The sequence below is a fragment of the Psammomys obesus genome, unplaced genomic scaffold (assembly GCF_907164565.1).
Source record: "Psammomys obesus unplaced genomic scaffold, mPsaObe1.curated_primary_1811, whole genome shotgun sequence".
NCBI lineage: Eukaryota > Metazoa > Chordata > Mammalia > Rodentia > Muridae > Psammomys > Psammomys obesus.
Window position 1 is genome coordinate 4,664,342 of NW_026585685.1, and position 21,272 is coordinate 4,685,613.

At 39.2% G+C, this 21,272-nt stretch overlaps 1 protein-coding gene and 1 non-coding gene across 3 annotated transcripts in view; one reads left to right on the forward strand and one right to left on the reverse strand.

Annotated features, from left to right (window-relative positions):
* Ptpn22 (protein tyrosine phosphatase non-receptor type 22) overlaps positions 1–20,022 on the forward strand; it is a 44,299-nt gene extending 24,277 nt beyond the window's left edge. The window contains exons 13-23 of one of the 2 annotated variants that reach the window (XM_055628118.1): positions 70–156; positions 1,628–1,704; positions 1,836–2,650; positions 5,140–5,226; positions 6,228–6,352; positions 7,644–7,671; positions 12,552–12,629; positions 13,160–13,275; positions 14,514–14,544; positions 17,309–17,386; positions 19,847–20,022. In XM_055628118.1, the coding sequence (XP_055484093.1) occupies positions 70–156; positions 1,628–1,704; positions 1,836–2,650; positions 5,140–5,226; positions 6,228–6,352; positions 7,644–7,671; positions 12,552–12,629; positions 13,160–13,275; positions 14,514–14,544; positions 17,309–17,386; positions 19,847–19,911 (1,587 nt within the window). In that variant the 3' untranslated portion in view covers positions 19,912–20,022. The remainder of the gene's footprint in view (positions 1–69; positions 157–1,627; positions 1,705–1,835; positions 2,651–5,139; positions 5,227–6,227; positions 6,353–7,643; positions 7,672–12,551; positions 12,630–13,159; positions 13,276–14,513; positions 14,545–17,308; positions 17,387–19,846) is intronic. The other variant, XM_055628127.1, reaches the window with a different exon arrangement.
* LOC129692673 (U6 spliceosomal RNA) lies at positions 5,405–5,507 on the reverse strand. The gene has a single exon (XR_008722754.1). It is a non-coding gene; the product is annotated as a U6 spliceosomal RNA (small nuclear RNA).
* Positions 20,023–21,272: the final 1,250 nt, after the last annotated feature.

The following is a 21,272-nucleotide window of genomic DNA, read 5'->3' on the forward strand; positions in this document are numbered from 1 at the left end:
TGAAATAGGCCTCTGTAGTCACCTGATGTTCTCATCTTCTTCCTTTGCTGGGCTCGGGATACTCTCCAGGAGCAATATGAACTGGTCTACAGCGCCGTGTTAGAACTATTTAAGAGGCATATGGATATTATCTTTGATAATCACTCTGGAAGAAAGGTAATTTTTAAATCACATGTTCTTCTTTATGTGTTTGGCAAAAGGATCTCATTATTTGTAGGGCTTATGTGTAAGCACAACTGAATTGGAAAGTCAGGCTTGCATAGAGCTATGACAAAATCTCCTGTGGAGGACAAGTTAATTTTGGGTAGTTTAGCTTGAAAAATTCACACTTTTCAGCTAATTTTAGAAGTGACTTAATTAGGTCAAGAATGTGTTTCAATCCCAAGTTTTAGACAATTTTCAGCAAGTTAGAAGAGATTAAGTTGATAAACTCCTAGATGAGTGCTTTTCTAGGTTCCATCTGTCTTTATAGCAAAGATCTCATCAAACATTTTGTTTTTAAAAACTGCTAAATAAAAGTTGAGCCAAGAGTGGCAACACATGCCTTTAATCCCAGAAGCAGAGCCAGGCAGATCTCTATGAATTTGGAGGCCAGCTTGGCGAGTTCCAGGCTAGCCGGGGCCACACAGTGAGACCTTGTCTCAAAGAACAAAAAACGAAACAAAACAAAATTAAATACATTGTGAGTTCGAGGCCAGCCTAGTCTACAGAGCAAGATCCAGAACAGCTAAGGCTACACAGAGAGACCCTACCTCAAAAAACTATAAAAGAAATGGAAGATATTTATAACACACAATATGTTTTAATGTATATACATTATAGAATGACTAAATCATTATAATTAATATATTTACTTATAATTTAAGACCTATATTCTGAGGTTTTAAAATACATAATACATCATTATTAACTACAGTCATTGTATTTTATAGTAAACCTCTTGGATTTATTGTGTTTATCTAGTTAAAATTGTCTGTTGATTAGCGTGTACCACCACTGCCTGGTGGGATCTTTCTTTTTTAAACAAATATGTCATTTATATTAACTCAAAGAAGCTAAATAAACATGTTTCTTTATACTTAAAATGTTTTTATTCTTTATTACAATATAGTTTGATCATTCTTACCCTTATTTTTTTCCCTAATTCTTCCCAGAACTACCACCCTTCTATCTACCCCTTCCTAACATCTTTTACTAAAAAACTAACCCACCAACTCTAATTTGTGCTGCTCATATACTCAAGGTTGACCTACCAGGGGCTACACCCTTCTAATACACAAAGCCTGACTCTCCCTTCCCCAGAAGCCGTCAACTGTTTACAGCAAATCAGTTATGGGAGGGTATCAGTTATGGGGGGGGGGGCTACTCCATCCATATCTGAATGTTGACTGGCCTGGTTTTATGGAGGTCCTGTACAGGCAATACTGCTGTTTGATTTCCTGAATCACGTGAATACATTGTTTCAGTCCAGTTCTCCCTGATCTCTCTGTCCCCTTTTCTAGGGTGGCCCCTGTGCCTTGTGAGTGTGTATGTTATATTAATTAATTTCTACTCTTCCAAATATTAAATCATTTCATTGACATTGTTCCATTAAAAAACAACAAAAACTCTGACATTTCTCTTGAAGATTGAAGCAGAGTTTTCAATTCCTGAACAAAATCTCACAGTACAAGCTGACTCTTGTCCTTCGGATTTAACAAAAAAGTGAGTAAATTTCGCTTATCTAAACGTTGACTTGCTGTGCCTAAGGGAGGAAATCTCATGTTCTGCTTCACTGTGCTACTGGGAGAAGCCTCTTTTTGGTACGGTGTCATCATGCTTTCTTTTTGTTTCAGCGCAATGAAAGATGCAAAAATGACAACCCAACAGGGCAATCAAAGGGCCGAAGAGGCGAGTGCAGATGCTCCTTCCTTCAGCTTTAGGACTTGTGAGATCAGTGCCAAGGAAGGGGTGGTTTTGAGCTCGGCGAAATCAAGTCCTTTAGACCTTCTTGAGCTAAACTGTGGGTGTACCAAGAAGGCTGTCATAACCAGGAATGGGCAGGCAAAGGCATCTCCAGTAATGGGGGAACCCCTTCAGAAGTATCAAAGTTTGGATTTGGGTTCCATTTTGTTTGGGTCCTGCCCTAGTGCTCCACCTATTATTAACACAGCAGGTGGGTGTCCCGATTCGAGACAGCCAGTGATACGGACCAAATCAACCCCTTTTGAACTGATTCACCAGAGAAAAACAAACGAGTTGGACATAGAAGACGGTTCTTCACGCTTGGAATCTCAGCTGCATGAGCCTTGTCTCATGGGGCTGCAGGCGCCAAGTGTGGCCCACGTTTCTTCAGAAGAACTGAATTTTTCACTGCCTTGCGCCTCTGAGCACCCGGCCTATGACGCCTCTGACGGCACCAGTGCGCTTAGAGTGCATTCTTGGATGTCTTTGGTAGAAGATCCTTATTTTCCATCATCACCTCCAAATAGTGCTGATTCTAAGATGTCTTTTGATCTGCCTGAGAAGCAGGATGGAGCCACTTTCCCTTGTGCTCTGTTGCCAGCCTCTTCTACGACTCCCTTTTCTTATTGCAACGCACATGGTTCTTCAACTGCAAGCCCTCTGACCAGCTTTTCCCCACCGTTAAACCAAGAGACAGCTATAGAAGGTAAAGTTTGTAAAGCGTTTCGGACCTGGCTTGGTTTCCATGAAATATTTTGGTTTCTTCTCTCCCTAGCCCTTCTCTTCCTCTGCTTCTTTTTTCTTGTTCCCTCTTCTCCTCAATAAATAAGTTCTAGACGTGTTCTAATAATGTACTGAATTAAAGACAACAGTGGAGGCAGCCAGGCATGGGGACCCACCTATGCCAACAGGAAGGCTTCAGACAAGGCTAGCCCTCCTTCCAGACTTATCAAAACCCACCATTTACTTAACACGCAGGAGCAGCTTCCAGGCGCAGAGGGCAAACTGATGAACAGAACTGTGCCCTCACCCAGAAGTATCTGCTACGCACTTACATGCCGGTGATGAGTTGAACACATTGCTAAGCACTGAATTCTTTTCCTATAGGAGTGGGAAGGGTAGGGCCTGATTCCCTGCACTTCTGCGGCATAGGTGAGGATATGTTTAGTGCTGTGTGACTTTAATCTTTTAATACAACCTTCATATTTATCTCTTATGAGATTTTTACATATCAAATATACTGTTTTAACTGAGTAGTCAGAAAGTAAGAGTGAACATACTATTAGAGGCTATTCTATTCTTTTTTTTTTTTTTTGTCTTTTCCTTCTTTTTGGTAAAGTGGATTGAACATAGTGTCACATGCATGTCAGGCAGGTGTTTAAGTGGCATCTCCAGCCCTAATAATTTGAAGTAGAGGATGAAGGACGCAGAGAGCAAGTTTAATTCTCTTAGCCATACTGCAAGATAACCCATAGAGAGCGTTTACTTAGAAAAAGCAGGAACTGTTGCTCTATAACACTATTAAATGCAGTTTTCTTTCCCTCCGTGTTGATGTCCTGGGGCTTGAATCCAGCCAGCTAGGAAAGAGCTCCACCACCAAGTTCTAGCCCCAGCCCATGTTTCTTTCTTCCCTTCATTCTTCATATAGGGTCTTACTACCCAAGCTGGCCTAGAAGTCATAGAGGTTAGGCAGATCTAGAACTCACAGTGGTCCTGTCTCAGACTCTCAACTGCTAGGATTAATTTCTCTTTCCCTCCCTTTCCTCCCTCCCTCCCTCTTTGTGTGTGTGTGTGTGTGCAGGTGCAGGTGCAGGTGCATATGTGGGGGTCAAATGAAGATCTCAAGTGAATTGCTCTATCACTCTCTACCTTTTGACCGTGAGATGTGGTCCCAACTGAACTCAGAGCTTCCCTTTTGCTGTCTTTTCCCAGGCTGAGGACTAGTAAGCCCTTGTCTCTGGCCCTCGGGGCTGGGTTACAGGAACACTTGGGCTTTGCATGTGCCTGCTGGGGCTCTGAACTCAGGTGCTCATTCTCACACATTCTTACCCACTGAGCTGTTTCCCCAGCCCCAAGTTTTTTGTTTTGCTTTTCCTTTTCCTGACAGGGTACCAGGTAGCCCAGGCTAGCCTCAAATTCTCTACATAAACAATGGTGACTTTGAACTCTTGATAAACTCTAGTAAGTTTGATAGATGAAAATTATTTGTTGTAAAAGATATTTTATCTTGCTCTAAGAAGGTCCTTCTTTGACCTAGTTCTTTTGCAGTTTGATCATTAACATTTAAGGTTTGTTTGTGTGTGTGTGTGTGTGTGTGTGTGTGTGTGTGTGTGTGTGTGTAGGTCACAGAACTTGCAGCAGTGATTTTCTCCTTCTACCATGTGGGTTCCGGGATTTAACTCAGGTTGGCGGGCTTAGAAGCAGCAAGTGCCTTTACCCACTGAGCCTCCTCACCATCTGATGTTTTCTTTTTATAAATAACTATAATACTTTAAACTTCTTAGCACACCAAAAATAATGACAAAGTAAGTTGTTTTCACATTTTAGCCAAATTGACATGTCTGCCATCTGGTGGCAATTTCTTATAATAGCATGTAAAATGGTCTACAGAAATTCTTAATATTTCTATGAGCCTGTTCCTAGATCTCTTGTTCACTTCTATCCCCAGAAGTTTCTTACTCTTTATTGATAAACCATTTCTATTTCTGTAACAAACATCAATATTTTGGATTCCATATGGAATAAAAAAGATTTTTTTTTTTTTTTTTTTTTTTTTTTTAATGACAAGGTTTCCCTGTGTAGCCCTGGCTGGCTTGGAACTCCCTCTGTAGACCAGGCTGGCCTTGAACTCACAGAGATCTGCCTCCTCCCCAACCCCCAGTTCTGGATTAAAGGCATGCGCCATCATCACCCAGCAAGAAAAGATTTTTAAAAATCTTAAAATGAATATTTAGGTGACTAGAGAACAATTCAAACCATCCTGGCAGCAATACCGTCCAAATATGTGGGGCATTCAGACCTTTAAACTCAGTAAAGAATTTCAAAGCATAAGTTTTTACCTAGAGACAAATTTATTCTTTTTCCTGGAGTAAGCAAATAAAAATCTGTTAAGTTTATATTTAGGATTACATTAGAATGTACGACTCTCCTTTATTCCCAACAAAAATTGTGATTACATTTCTGATACTTTGATAGCTACTTCTCCAAGAACAGATGAGGACGAAATCCCCCCACCACTCCCTGAAAGAACGCCTGAGTCTTTCATTGTGGCTGAGGAAGCTGGTGAGTACAATTCAGTAAGTATGAAGTGTGTGTTTCTTCTCAGGTCCTGTCAGTGTTTGGTGTGCTGCTGCTGAGCATCCCTTTGCCTCCTTTAAAAATAACCTCATTCCTTGTTGTTTAGCTTCTTTAGTACTATTGATTTTAGTATGTTTATCTTGTATTATATGGCTAATAGCCAAAAAAGATGGAACGCTTCATGAATTTGCATGTCATCCTTGCACAGGGGCTATGCTAATCTTCTCTGTATCATTCCAATTTTAGTATATGTACTGCCAGAGGACCCTAGGAAAGATGCTTAATCCTCATTCAGAAGGGTAAACAGTATAGACATCGGAAGCAGGAGAAGACAGGGAACAGGACAGGCACCTACCACAGCAGGCCTCTGAAAGAATCTACCCAGCAGGGTATTGAAGCAGATGCTGAGACTCATAGTCAGACTTTGGGCAGAATGCAGGGAACTTTATGGAAGAAGGAGGAGATACAAAGGCCTGGAGGGTATAGGAGCTCCACAAGGAGAGCAACAGAACCAAAAAATCTGGATCGATGGGGTCTGCAGAGATTGATGTGGCAATCAAGGACCATGCATGGAGAGGACCTAGATCACCTGCTCAAATGTAGACCACAGACAGCTCAGTTTCCATGTGGGTTCCCTACTAAGGGAGCAGGGGTTGTCTTTGACATGGACTCAGTGGCCTGCTCTTTGATCACCTCCCCCACGGGGGGGGGGGTGCGGGAGCAGCCTTGCCAGGCCACAGAGGAAGAGGATACAGCCAGTCCTGATGAGACCTCATAGGCTACGGTCAGATAGTAGGGGAGGACCTCCCTATCAGTGGACTAGGGGAGGGACATGGAGGGAGAAAAGGGAGGGAGGATGGGAATGGGAGGAGATGAGGAAGGGGACTACAGCTGGGATACAAAGTAAATAAATTGTAATAAATAATAAACCAATTTTTAAAAAAGAAAATGATTTCCTAAGAATGGGGCACATTCACTTCTCACAGGAGAATTCTCAGCAAGTGCTGCTGAACCTTTACCTCTGATGAAGATGAACACTGGAGCATTGCTGGAACCAAGTGGAACATGTGAATCAAATATCCACAACTCTGTGGGACTTACACCAAGCAAGGTTTGTAAACTTTTTCTGACTCAACTCATTTGTATTCACAGACAATAGTTTTATTGTACACATTTTGTTTTTTAGGCATATTTATTTTAGGTGTAAGAATGTTTTGCCTGTATGTATATATGTGTACATGTGTGCCTTGTGCCTGCAGAAGTCAGGAGAGAGGGCATGGGCTTGGAGCTGGAGCTGTCGATGGTTGTGAGCCGCCATGTGAGTGCTGGGAACTGAACAGAGGTCCTCTGCCAGAATGGCAAGTACTGGGACTCCGCCCCCCACCACAGACCCTATTCATTTTAACAGCTGTCATTCAATAATTATTGATAGGTCCTAAAATGTAAAATGTACATGTAAAATAACATGCTAGAGGATGATGTTGGGGATAAGAAGGATATGCAAGGCATATTTTCTCACTCTTAAGAAGCTTACAGTTGACGTGACTCTTTATGTTTAGTATGCCAAGACCATATACCAATGATATGGGAAAGATAGAGGGATTCAATGGACGGGAGAGCTTTTCATGTTGAGAGTAATCAAAAAGACAGTTAAGGCAAAAACAAGTCAATTCGTGGGCTAGATCATGTTAGCAGTGAAATCACAGATAGCAGCTTTTAATGGCATGTGCTTATTATTTAAGATGAACCACTTGGAATAATGTTCCCTGATTCTAGAAGAAAAATCTGTTTCTGATAACCTGTTATGCATTTCTATATATTCTTTGAACCAACTATATTAGTATATACACTGATTTCAGAGATCAGAAAATTAATTAAACATTTAGGAGTTCCTACAGGGATGTAGCTGAGTGTTAGCATTTGTCCAGCACTGTCAGACTCTAGGTTTAATCCTGAATTTAAAAATAGCTCCTTTTAATTGCAGTGCTGGAAAATTACACTGTTAATGTAATGTTGCTACAATTACTGTTAATAGTATGCACACACATAATGACCTTTTTGGTAACTCACATAGCAAAGAACAATCAGCCCTTTTCAGTGTCATAAAGTAATTACAATTCAACAACTCATTTCCAAATAAATTTTTAGGGTAATGTTCTAAATTATGAAAGAAATAATTCAGAAGATCAATTTTGAACTAATTTCCATATGATATAAAACTATGAAAATCACTGTAAGACTTAAGGGTTGCTTTTTATAATTCAGCACTCTTATGAATTAATAATTAGTGTTATCACTGTAGTTATATAAACTATAATTTTTAAAAATGCTATTTATTGAGTCAAGCTTATATTGTGTGTGTACATATTATTCTTTCATTTTTTTCCTCCTCACCCATTTAGAATGTGAAACTCCGAAGTCCCGCATCAGGTAAAGACATGTCTTGACTTTAGAGGACGTTTAGTCCTAAGAACTTGTTTTGTAAGAACAGCTCATTAGGTTAGAGTGACTCACCTCAGGGGGATTCATGGTTCTTGTAATAGCCTCTGCTGTCTTGATTGATTTTTGGTTTTCCCAAACTTACAGTTTTGTTTTGCATGGGCAAAGTAACGGTAGGATCCTTTTAAAAATATTATTTCAGATAGGATATTTTAAGATTGAAATAGTCAAAACAATCTTGTGTAAAAATAACAAAGCAGAAAACTACTATACCATCTGACTTCAAACTCCACAAAGCCAGAGAAGTCAGAAATGCAAGGTGCTGACCTAAAAAGAGACACACAAACCAGAAAAACAGAATAAATATCTCAGAAGTAAATCCACACGTGCTTCTGTCCTGACTTGACAAAAATGCTGTGAACATGCACGGGAAAAAGGACAGTCTTTTCAACAAACGATTCTGTGACAGTGTGGTGCCTGCATGTATGGTGAAGGCGGGACCTACCTCCCCAGTCAACAGAACCAGCCCAACATCTAGTAAAGTTTAATTACAGGACTAAAAACTATAAAATGACTGGAAGAGAGACTTCAGGAATTTGCAATGGGTGAGAACTTTTTGAACAAGACATTAAAAAAAAAAAAAACAATAAGGAAGCATAAACAAGAATAGTCAAGTGAAATTATTTCAAATAAAAAGGCTCACTCAGCAAAGGCAACAATCTTTTCCTTTAACTTAGAAAACCTTTGTTTACTGGGCTGGAGAGATGGCTCAGTGGTTAAGAGTCCTGAGTTAAATTCTCAGCAACCACATGGTGGCTCACAACTATCTATAATGATGAGATCTGGTGCTCTCTTCCGGCATGCAGATATACATGCAGATAGAGTACTCATCTACATAAAATAAATAAATATTTTAAAAAAAGAAAACTTTTGTTTATTATGTATCTATCTGACAAGCATAGCTATGCTCAACATTACCTTAGTAAGCCAGATTTTACTTTATGTATGTATGTAGTGTGTGTGTGTTTGTGTGTATGTTTTCCAGACAGGTTTTTTTTTTCTGTGTATCCCTGGCTGTTCTGGAACTTGCTCTGTAGATGAGGCTGGCCTGAACTCAGAGATCTGCCTGCCTCTGCTTCAGAGCAGAGTGCTGGGAATAAAGGTGTGCACCACCATGCCTGACTTTAGTGACTCACAATTTTAAGGTCCTGTGTGAGTAGGATGTCCTGAATGGTCTTTTTTGGGGGGTGGGGTCTAGGATTTCTCTGTCTAGCTTTGGCTGTGTAGAACTTGCTTTGTAGACCAAGCTGGCCTCAAACTCACAGAGATCCACCTGCCTCTTTCTCCCTAAATGCTGGGATTACTGTGTGCCTCTGCGCCCAGCTAAGCTGCACGTTTCTTACTGCTTTACTTTTTACTAAAACTGTAGACCTGAATAAAAGAAAGAGGTGGGCATGCCACAGCCCTAATACTATTCTGTTTGAACCACTTCCACTAACAAACTAGTCCATCACTCCTGTATCCAGAACACAGCTAGAAGCCAGGATATAAACAAAACGGCTTCTAATTGAGTTTCCTATAGAGTCCTTGTTTGCCCCTGCAATTTATAAGCTAGGCCTCTAATACTCACACTTCTCTCCAAATTTTGGTCTTCTAATCTCCCACTGGAAAGTTCTACTAAATTCTGCTTATTGCATTTTAGGATTTTCCAGCATGGGGTTACACATTTCTCCACCTTCCTCCTTTAAAGCAATTCCAAAGGCCTACGAACAACATGGCCAACTTTATCACAGCAATGGCTCACTTCTCAGTACTAATATTTTCTATATTTTTTTTGTGTGTGTTATTATGTCACTGCTATGACAAAAACACCTGACATAAGCAGCTTAATGGGAAAAAAAGGGGGTTTCTTTTCACTCACATTTTGATAGAAGAGTCCATCATTGTCTTGGTTAGTGTTTCTGTTGCTGTGAAGAGATACCATGATCATGGCAATTTACAAAGGAAGGCATTTAATGGGGACTGGCTTATAGTTCAGAGGCTTATTATCACCATAGTGGCATAGTGTTAGAGAAGGAGCTGAGAGTTCTATATCGAGATCAACAGACAGCAGGAAGAGAATGAGATATTGGACCTGGCCTAAGTGTATGAGACCTCAAAGCCCATCCCCAGTGACACACTTCCTCCAAAAAAAGCCATACATATTCCACCTCCTAATGGTGCCAGTCTCTGAGCCCCTTGGGCCGTTTTCATTCAAGCCACCACATTCATGTTGGTAGTCTCTCATGATGATACAGACTATCATGCTGCCTAGCTAGGCATAGTAACAGGAGGATGAAGAGGTTCACAGTACATCTGCAGCCAGGAAGCAGAGAGAGATGAACACTGGTGTTCAGTTCACTTTCTCCTCTTTATTCAGTGGTGGATCCCAGCCCATGATAGTCTTTCCACTCTAAGTAACCCAATCACGAATCTTCCTCAGAAACATGCCAAGAAGTTCATTTGCATGTTGATTCTAAATCTTATCAACTTGGCAATCAAGAGGTGGAGAGAAAGATGAGCTTGAAGTCAGCCTTTAAGACCTTATCTCAAAAAAAAAAAAAATCTGAGGGATAGAAAGGAAGAAAAGAAGAGATGAAGGTAAGAAAGGAGGAAAGAAAGAAAAAACAGTATGAAGGTTTTTTAAAAAAAATTTACCACTTGATCCAGAAATCCCACTCCTGAGTATATACACAAAGGACATACAAATAGACACTTGTACTTATATGTTCACAAAAGCACTATCTACAGCAATTAAAAAACACAATCTATATGCTATCAACTTATGCATGGTTAAGAAAATGTGGTATATGTACATATATATATATTTATATGTGTATACATGTATATGTACCACTCAGCAAGAAAAAGGATGAAATTCTGTCATTTATGACAGCATGGGTAGGACTGGAGATCACTATGTTAGATGAAATAAGAAAGGCAGAGAAAGACAAGCATTTCATGGTATTACTGATGGCCAAAGTTGGCCACTGGGTACTAAGTCACCAGTAGGCACGGAGATCTAGTGTGCTGCTGCATAGCTCAGGGCCTACTGAAAGTCACACATTGTTCATTCCTAAAGACTGGGAAAATGGCTTCTATGTTCTCACTATAAACAATCAAGGTCTGAGCGACAATGTTTAACTTCATTTAATATTACACAATGTATACATGCATTGAAATACATGGTATCTCATTCCATGTACAATTTTGATATTTTATATAATTTATCTTAACAGAATTTAAAGAGCTGGGTGTGGTGGTGCACACCTGTGATCCCAGCACTGGGGAGGCAGAGGCAGCAGGTTCCCTGTAGATTCGAGGCCTGGTTCTAAGACAGCCAGTGCTTATTTTCATTTTCAGAATGTACCAACGTCCTATGAAACAACACTTAGCAGTGAGCAGGACGCAGTAGTGTACATCTGTGATCCCAGCACTTGGGAGGCGGATCTCTGTGAGTTTGAGGCCAGCCTGGACTACAAAGTGAGTCCAGGACACTCAGGGCTACATAGAGAAACCTTGTCTCAAAAAAACCCAAACCAAACCAAACCAAAAAGCAATACTTAGCAGTGTATGGTAAGACATTTATGTCACTAGGACATTTTGTATTTTAGGTTATTTACATTATGGGAAATTACACTATTTAAAATTATTATGAAAAATTGCAAACATGCACCTTAGCTCTACTATGTAGCATCATCAATTGATAAGTAGTCCTCTAATAGTATTTGATTTTCACTCTACATTGTTTTCTCCAGCTATCTCAGAAATGCCTTTTCAGCCTGGCATTTCTGTGGTGGAGCATGCCTTTGACTCTAGCACTGGGAGCCAAAGACAGGGGGACCTATGTGAGTCCCAGGCCAGCCTAGTCTACATAGTGAGAGCCTGAGAGAGTCAAAAAAAAAAAAAAGTTTTATAGTCAGCTTAGTTGGCTTACTATACATTGCATTTTTTTCCTTTAAATATCTATAACAGTTTTTTTTTTTTTGTATTTATTTGGTCTTAAAGGAAAATTCTAAATTTAATTAATTGTATTTTCATGACTAATCTAACATGTTTCTTTATCCTTTAAGTTTGTTTGTAAAATAAATTGGTTCTCAAGCCTTGGTAAAATCTATTTCCAATTTCTTCAGAAGAATACATCTGTAAATGAGCTCCTAAGTTTTTGATGAACCCTGTGCTCCTCGGCTGACAATGCGGATGAGCTAACTTTCCAGACTCTGGTCATTGTTTGGATGATTCCTTTTACATCGTGTTCACTTTATTGTTGCTATGTCCACCCCAGGAGATGTGGACATGGTGGCGCACACCTGCATTCCTATGTTCAGATCCTTTTTGATTTGGGGGTTGTGATGGTTGGTTTGAAGGCTCTGGAATCCTCCAGGAAGCAGGCCTCCAGTACATCTGTGAGGGATTATTTTGATTTAGCTAGCCCTCGCACATGCCTGTGAGGAGTTATCCTGAGCAGCTTGCAGTGAGAAGATCACCCCGTAGGGTTAGCACTAGCTCCCCTGGACGAGGCCCTGGGCTGAGTAAGAACAATTCTGGCTGAGTGGTGCTGGGATCCACCACTCCCTGCTTTCTGACCACGGATGCAATGTCAAGCAGCTGAGTTTGAGCTCCTGTCCCCAGGACTAGCCCACCACGATGTTACAGACACGGGGACTACGAGCCAACATACACTCCTTTCCTTAAGTTGCTCTTGTCAGGGTGTGCTGGTACAGCAACAGGAAAAATTACAAACACCAAAAATTACAGAGTTACAAAATGGGTCCTAACCTGACTTTAATTGGCAGATTTCTTTGTCTTGCTGTATACTTTTCTTATTACAGATCGACAGCAGGATGATTCTCCTCCACCTCCACTCCCAGAAAGAACTCTGGAGTCCTTCTTTCTTGCTGATGAGGACTGTAAGTTGGCAGTACTTTCCAAAAAGAAGTTATAAAGTGAAATGTTAACAGGTTTAAAATAAATGTGGCAGTCTATGCCTGTAATCTCAGCACTTGAGAGGTAAAGACAAGAGGATGGGGATTCCAGATAATCGTTGGCTACACAGTTTAAGGATAGTCTAAGCTGTGTGAGACCCTGTCTTACAAAAACAAAGTTTCTGCCAGGAGGTTTGCTAGAAGGCAGAAGCAGGTATCTGTGAGTTCCAGACCAGTCAAAGCTACACAATGATACCCTGTCTCAAACAAACAAACAAACAAAAAAAAAAAAAAAAAGGAAAAACAAACCCAACAAACTTAAATCGGTAAATCCTACACTGAAAGGTATAACGAATGATTAAGTAAAAGATAAAATTTAAAGTCTATAACATATACTGAAAATGATACTTGAAGGCCAAATGTATAGGCCATGCCTGACTATACACTATTTAAATCATAGGCTTAAGAAACTATACAACAAAATATTTTTTCTTTCCTTTTTCTTTTTTGTTAAGGTATGCAGGTCCAACCCATGGAAGCTCACTCTGCTAGCTCTCCTGAGACCACAGAGAGTGCAACATCTTCTAAGCAAACACTGAAGACCCCTGGGAAAAGTTTCACAAGGAGCAAGGTCAGATTAGAGGTTTAAAAAACACCCCAGAGTTTCCCTTACTACAGATTTTCTCTCCACAGCATTAAGATTGAAAATTAGATTAAGCCTCTTTACTAAACTGAGTTTTGATCTCACATAGTCAAAATCAACAGAAAGCAAATACATGCAATGAATGAGAGTAATTATACACATACATATATGTAGGGATTTAGTACAATATGGCATGCTCAAACCAAGGCATAGGGTTGGATGGTTTCAAATCTGTTAGTAGACTGCTTGCCTGAAGCATGCCTGAAGCCTGGAGTTTGACCCAGGTATGGCAGTGCATGTCTGTAATATCTAAATCCTAATATTTGGGAGGTGGAGGCAGGAGGATCAGAAGTTCAAGACCAGGCTGGGATACATGATACCATGTCTCAAAAAAAATTGTTGGTCTAAATAAATAATGATGTAGAAAAAAATTAGGATCTATAATTAACATCCACATCAGAATAAAGTCCAAATAGAGAAAAGATTTAAATGTTAAGATGTGTACCTACACACGAAATTACTAAAAAGGAACTGGAGAAATGACTCAGAGGTTAAGAGCACTGACTGCTCTTCCAGAGGACCTGAGTTCAATTTCCGGCACCTACATGGTGGATATTAACTGTCTTTATCCCTGGTTCCAGAAGATCTGATGATGCCCTTTCCTGGTCTCCTTGGTACTGGGCATATACATGGTGCATAGATATACATGCAGGGAAAACAATAATAAATCAATCTAAAAATTTTTTTAAAACCTAAAAAATAAAAATACCTCCCCCCCCCCCACGTTACAAAAGTACTTTTTGTTAAGATAGTTTTCTAACTCTGGGGTATGAATGGCCTCGTAAATGTAAAAATCAGAGGCAGTAGGGGAAAAGATACACACATTCTGTTAAATGGAACAGAAACTTTCTGTACAGTGAAAGTAACTTAACTTAAAAATCAAAGACAAAGACCAAACTGGAGATGAAGCTACCTGCAACCAGTACTGTAGTCAGAGGGTCTGTCTAATATATTATGACCTGCTAGAAATCCATAACTATAAAATAAACATGGACAAAAAGTATATGACTGAAAAGCAAAGTCACCCTCAGAGGCTGTTGGCCGGTTCTGAATGCTATTGTTATCCCGTTATTATTATTCTGTTAGGTCTATATTTCCAGTTGACTAAAGCATTTTGAACTTTTGAGGAGAAACATTAACTTTCCTCCCTTTCTTCACCTTAACAGAGTTTGAAAATTTTCCGAAACATGAAAAAAAGTAAGTTCATCTAAAACTTCTTAAAATCACACAATTTTTAGTATCACCCTATCATTCCCAAACATCTTCATAAGGGACATGTGGGTCAGAGCACTCACCCAGGCCTTTACTTTGCCAGGCTCCATCAGGCCAGTGTTAGGTAGGGCTGCTGTTTAACGACAGAAGAATAATTAGTGCAGTGTTTGGTATTTTCTACCCTTTCCAAGATGCTTAGAAATAAATGTTATTTAAAACTCCTGGCAGTCTAACCTTAGATATTTCTTTGAAAACTGTAACAACAAAGCATATTGTGAAACAAATGTGTTGATTTAATGAAATAAGCACTGACACATTTCCACTTTTACAAGTATTACCAGGAGTAAAAGTCTGTTGCTTCCTATTTTGCTGTATTGTAATAAAATAAAAACCCACAGGCTGTGTGGAGAGTGCATTAAAGGCAACAAGAGTAGAGCTGGCAACCATGATGCTCATTTTAGTGGGACAAATTTCAAGTAAATTTTGTTTGTGTGTACGTGCACACGTGTATGATGGGGCACATGCTTCAACTTGTGTATGGCGAGCAAAGGACTTTGTAAAGTTGGCTTTTCCCCTCTACCTTCACATGAGTTCTGGGGAACAAACTCAGGCCCTCAGATTTACACAGCACACTTCGTTACCAGCTGAGCGGTATGGGAAGTTTTAATTGCTCAGAAATACTGTGGTTGCTAGTGACAAAAATCCCAATTTAGGCTAACTGGAACATAAGAGAAGCATTTATTGTTGTCTTAAAAGAATCCAAATAATTCAATAGGTAGCTAACCTCTCATTCTGTAGAGCTCTGGCTCATTCTGGTGTGTGCGCGCGTGCCTCTATGCACACGTGCTGTCTGAGGTGGGTGCCACATCTTCATCAAGCACGAGGCTACCCTATTCTCAGATAGGCTCTCTCACAGAACCAAGAGCTTACCAACTGGCAAGACTAGTTGCTCGGTAAGCTCCAGGGATCCCACTCCCTTCATTTCCCACATGCTAGTGTTATAGGCACATGACTGTCACTATGGCTTTTCACCTGGGTGCTGGGGGTCCGAACTCAGTTTCTCATACTTGCTCAGCAAACACTTTACCAAATGAGCCAGCTCTCTAGCCTCAGTTTTGTTTTATTTTATAAGCTTACTCATAGGCATATTTTTAATCATGTGGTTTCAGGCTTATGATGGAAAAAATTAGCTTTTTCCTGGTTGCTTAAGCAGTAGTCTGATGACTAGTACAAATTGGCCTGGTTCCTTTGCCCCTGCCTGAATCTTAACAATATATTTAAGTTCTTAACAATATATTTAACATTTCAATTAGGCAGGATACTATGTCTTATATTTAGCCAAATAGTTACATGTGGCTACTGATTACATCGTATTGAGGTCAGACCTACACACATATCATGTGGCTATGCCAATGTCCTCAGTGGAACTCAGCCCTGACCATTAGTCATACCAGTAGAAATAGTTCCACTTGGTATGTGGAAACTGAAAATTGGGGAGGATGTAAAGGGAAATTTTAATTTTATCTGGAGAATACAGGTTGAGCAGGCAGCATAAAAATAACCGGAGACAAGCTAGTATTAGTTCCCTCTAATATACTTTTGCTGAATCTTTGCTACCTTTCTTAAGAGAAAGAAAGAGTGTTCCTCTTTGGGACGAATACCTTGTCTCAGCTAACATGTGGAGACTGTTGACATACTTGCACATCCCCATCTTCATGCAGCTGTGTTCATGTCTTGCCTCAGTTCCCAGCCCAGTTCCTGACACACAGTGTTTAGTACATATGCATTTAATTGAAAAATTACTGAAATATACTATGTATTCTAGAGATTCGTGCTCAAGAAAGGAAATGTTCTAGATGTTCTTAGAAGCCTAATATTACATATATATGTGTAAATACATATATGCAGTTCTCACATTGTGTTTTGCATGCTGAAAACAAAAAGTAGGCAGTAATTTCTCCTTATTTATAAGCTGTTTTTGAGGAAGTTTATATAAAGCTGAGAATCTTTATTCCTGTAACACCATGCACATGTCAAAGGTAGACCTAGTTTTACAGAATTCCTTTTAAAACTGGGTAGAAACTGATATATGTATATATTAGGGGGTTAGGAACACACACACACACACACACACACACACACATTACACATAGTAAATACACATTACACACACTCTACACATAATAAATACAATAGCAAACCAAGAAATATAACAATGGCCTTAACTTAGAATCATCTTTGAGGCAAAGTAGCTGGAAAATAAAGAAGAAGATTTAGGAATAGAGGACAATATAAGAAAAACCTTAGCTTGCCATAGATTAATTAATGTGAGTTATGGAAAACATATTATGACTGATCAGGGAACAAAGATAAACCCCAAGGCCAAATATGAGTCTAACGTAGTGGATTTGTGAATCTTGTTTGGCATGGTTGTTCAGGCCTGTAACCCCAGTAGCTGGGATGCTGAGGCAGGAAGAGTACAAGTCAAGGCCAGCCTGGCATATATATTGAGTTCAGGCCTACAAACTGAGACCTTTCCCCTCTCCCTACCGTAATGATAATACAAAATATAATTCCAACCATTTTTGAAAACTTTTAATACAATACTGATATATTAATTTTGTTGTAATCTTCTGGAGGAAATAATCACGCAAGCAAATAAACAGTAATCTAAATCTGATGTCATTCTTTTTATTTTATTATTATTATTTTTTTTAGTCATTCTTTACATATTTTTCTCTGACTACAGGTGTTTGTAATTCTTCCTGTCCAAGCAAGCCTACAGAATGTGTTCAGCCAAAAAACTCCAGCTGTTTTTTGAATTTTGGTATGTGTATTATTTTATAGCAGAGTTTAAAATGTGTATAGATCGGGGCTGGAGAGATGGCTCAGTGAATAAGCACACTGGATTTTCTTCCAGAGGACCCAGGTTCAAGTCTGAGCACCCATACAGTGGCTCACAATGAATCTAACTCCAGCTCCAGAGGAGCCAATGTCCCCTGCTGACCTCTGCAGGGACTGCAGACACATTCTACACAGACACATGGAGGCAAAACACAAACACACGTAAAAGAAATTAACTTTTAAAATTGTAGAAGAGACCAGAAAATGTAGTGCTGCTAGAAAGACATACAATTGCCCAAATGTAATTTTGTTTCAGAGGGAGAAGCAGAAAATGAGGGAGCAGTCTCTGTCTTTATAGTCCTTATAGTCTCATGCTGAGGAAATGTTTACTAGAAATGCTGTTTCTTTAGCTATAAAAGTTGGTTTGCATTTTACTAACTCAACATTTCAATTGTTGCAATTTAAAAGTTAACATCTGTCTGGACAGTGTTAGTGCGCATCTTTAATCCCAGCACTTGGGAGGCAGAGGCAGGCAGCTCTCTGAGTTGGAGACCAGCCTGGACTACGAGTTCCAGGACAGCCAAGGCTACACGGAGAAACCTGGTCTCAGAAAACCAACAAGCAAAAATGCTAAGATTTGTATGAAACTAGTTAAAAACATTCATATGGAACATGGTATGACCTATGAAAAAACACACAACTTTGCCTTGGTTATAGTAGTGTTCTGCTTCCTTCTTTTCTCTGACTCCACTTGAGTGACATATGGACCACCTGATGTGATCTTGCTCTGACCTTGAAAGAAAATCTTAGCTGCATCCATGTTGCTTCTTCTCAACAGTGCCTAGATTTTAACAATTTATGTACTTAAAAGCACTTACTATTCATTGCTCCCTTTAGTAGTGGCAATATAAATTCTAAGAATGTTATTTAAAAATATTGAAGTCGCCTGTGATGGTACACGCCTGTAATCCCAGCACGTGGACGGCTGAGGCAGGAGGATCTTGCGTTCAGAGCCAGGCTGGGCTTGCATAGGGAAATTCTGTCTTTAAAACTCTGCCTTCTCATGCAAGTTTAAAGGAAAAAAAAAAAAAAGCAAACCATGTGGTTCAGGTTTCTTTTCCCAGAATTGATCCACATGCAGAAACAGCAGTGTACAAGTGCTGTAAAGCATCCCAGCCTGGCTGGTGAATTAGATCAGATACAGGTATCTGAAACTGTAGCGGTTCTAAGTAGGCACAGAACACGTCCTCATGCCCCAGTGTACCTGGACGGAGATGACTTTGATGTATAACTACTTCATGTGAATATTTTTCTTTTATTATCAAAGGAGTAAAATTTATGTGAACTAGGCTCTATACACCTCCACCAACATTTAAAATCACTAGTTAATAGATATGAGAGGTTTCTTTCAGCCGTGGCATGTAGATGTGCTGTGTGTTTGTGTGTGTGTGTGTCTGAGATTCTTGCTGGTTATGCCAGGCTGGCCTTGAACACAAGCTGTGATCCTCCTTGCTTTACTTTCTGTGTGTTTGGATTACAGGTGGTTTCTACCATGCCTGGCCAACTATAGTTTTGTTTATAGACTTAAATTTAGCTACATACATAAGCAGTTACTAGAGAAGGTGATTAAAGTATTCGAATATTTTTGAGTTTTTCATTTTCTGTTCTCCCTCTCTCAAACCTTTTGTTTTTAAATTTAAGGCACCAATGTTGCTAAGTGTTAAGATGCTTTGAAAATCTATCACAATTGAAGAAAAAGACATATATTGCTGGCGAAAAAGAAAAATGTCACCAGCCTGAAATTCTTTTTGAAAGCACTCAGTTAGCCTTTGTTTTATATGCAAGATTTTCTTCCTCTTCTTTGTGGGGGCAAGGGAGGTGCGTTTCAGGGAGAAAAGTAATTATGACTCATTTAAGAACCATTTCTTTCAGGGTTATTTCATATTTTCTAAGTTAGGAAATCATGATGTTTTAGTAAGCTCAGGAAATTCTGTGGCTGCATAGATAGAGAACTGGATTTAATAATACCACATAAATAACAGTGTTTAATTTTATAAAAGTGAAATTTGTTTGGTGCTCCATGGTGGGTGAATAATGCAGATAACTGGTGTTATGTACGTAACTACTGAAAGCTACTATCATCAGGGTTCTTCATATAACTATTACCATCAGTTAACCTGTGAGTACTCTATGTTTAAATATTAGTATTGTTTGGGTTGGAGGTGTGGCCCAGCGGCAGAATACTTGCCCATCATGTGCAATGTCATTAGTTCGCTCCCTAGTACAGCAAAACCAATATTCTATTTTCATTTAAACTTTAGTTACTAGAATGCCTTTACAGTCCATTATTAAATTAATCAAAGAGGATGATTAACTTTTTTAATGCTATATTTGTTTCTATATAAAGTTACCTGTTTTCATTCAGTTTTATTTTTGACCCCAGGTTTTGGAAATCGATTTTCAAAACCCAAAGGACCAAGAAACCCACCATCAACTTGGAATATTTAATATACCTCTGTACTTATAAGAACATTGCTTGAAATTGTGCCTCCAAATTAAAATACTAGAATACTGCTATAATAATATCAATAATGAAGATATGTTGTCAATGGCTTTTAAAAGGAAAGCAATGTGAAAAACTTCTAGCAACATTGTATTTTCATATTCTTGACATTTAATTGGGAACTGCCAATAAAGTTTGTTACTTGGGTTTACGTTTCAAAATGGATTTATTTTTCATTTTTGGAAGTTACTTTATTTTGCTTTCTATGTAAATGTAAATTTTTGTTTTGAGATGATGTCTTTCTGTGTTAGTCTTGAATCTTTGAAGTGATGCCCCTGCCATTGCCTCCAGAGGGCTAGGAATTAAAGACACACAAAACCAGCATAAACATTAATTTTAAGAGGCTTGTAAGAATTTGATCTCAACTAAATTTTCTTTAAAATATTTCTATGTGTGCAAGTGTTTGCTCCTGCATCCATGGATGTATGGCATCTATGTGTAGTGCCCACTGAGGCCAGAAGAGGGAGTTGGATCCCTTTGAATTGGGATTACAGGTTGAGTTGCTATGTGAGTTCTGGGAACTGAATCAGGGTCCTCTGCAAAAGCAGTAAGTATTCTTAGCCATCTGAGCCATCTCTCCAGCCCTTCAACTAAATTCATACATCGCCTTAGTAGTAAAAATAACTTAAAAAAAAAAATTAGACAGGTCTCGCTATGCAGCCCCAGGCTGCACTGATGATCCTGATGATCCTGAAAATGCTGATGTTGCAGGTGTGCTCCGTCATGGCTGCCTAAAGGTTTAACTTAAAAAACAAAACGAAGCAAAAACCCCTTTGTGTTTGCAGTACAAAATTACTGCTTGAGACAGTGACTATTCTTCCTGGGATGTTATTTTTGTCTAAGTGGAATACACCTCCTCCATCTTCCCAAATGCTGTGTAAAAGCAGGAAAAAGATTAAAGAGAATGATGTGTAAATCATGGAAGTGATCATTTTTGTGTTGCTATAACAAGATGTTCAGCTATATTCCACATAAGTTTTTCCCCCATTTTTTTATTAGCTACAGTTTGTTCACTTTGTATCCCAGCTGTAGCCCCCTCCCTCATTCCCAATCTCACCTTCCCTCTTCTTCTCCTATGCCCCTCCCCTCCGCATAAGTTTTAATTAGTTACCAATCCTAGAAAAATAATCAACCTTACTTTTTGTTAGCACTTTAAAATTATTTTTAATTTTATAATTTGATAGTGTTTTCTTCATAGAAAAGGTGCAATATGAACATGTGCAATTTATGTTCACAACCATTTAAAGGTCCTGGTAATTTTAAAAAAATGTACTTCTGTATGACTATGGAGTTTCCTAAATAAATT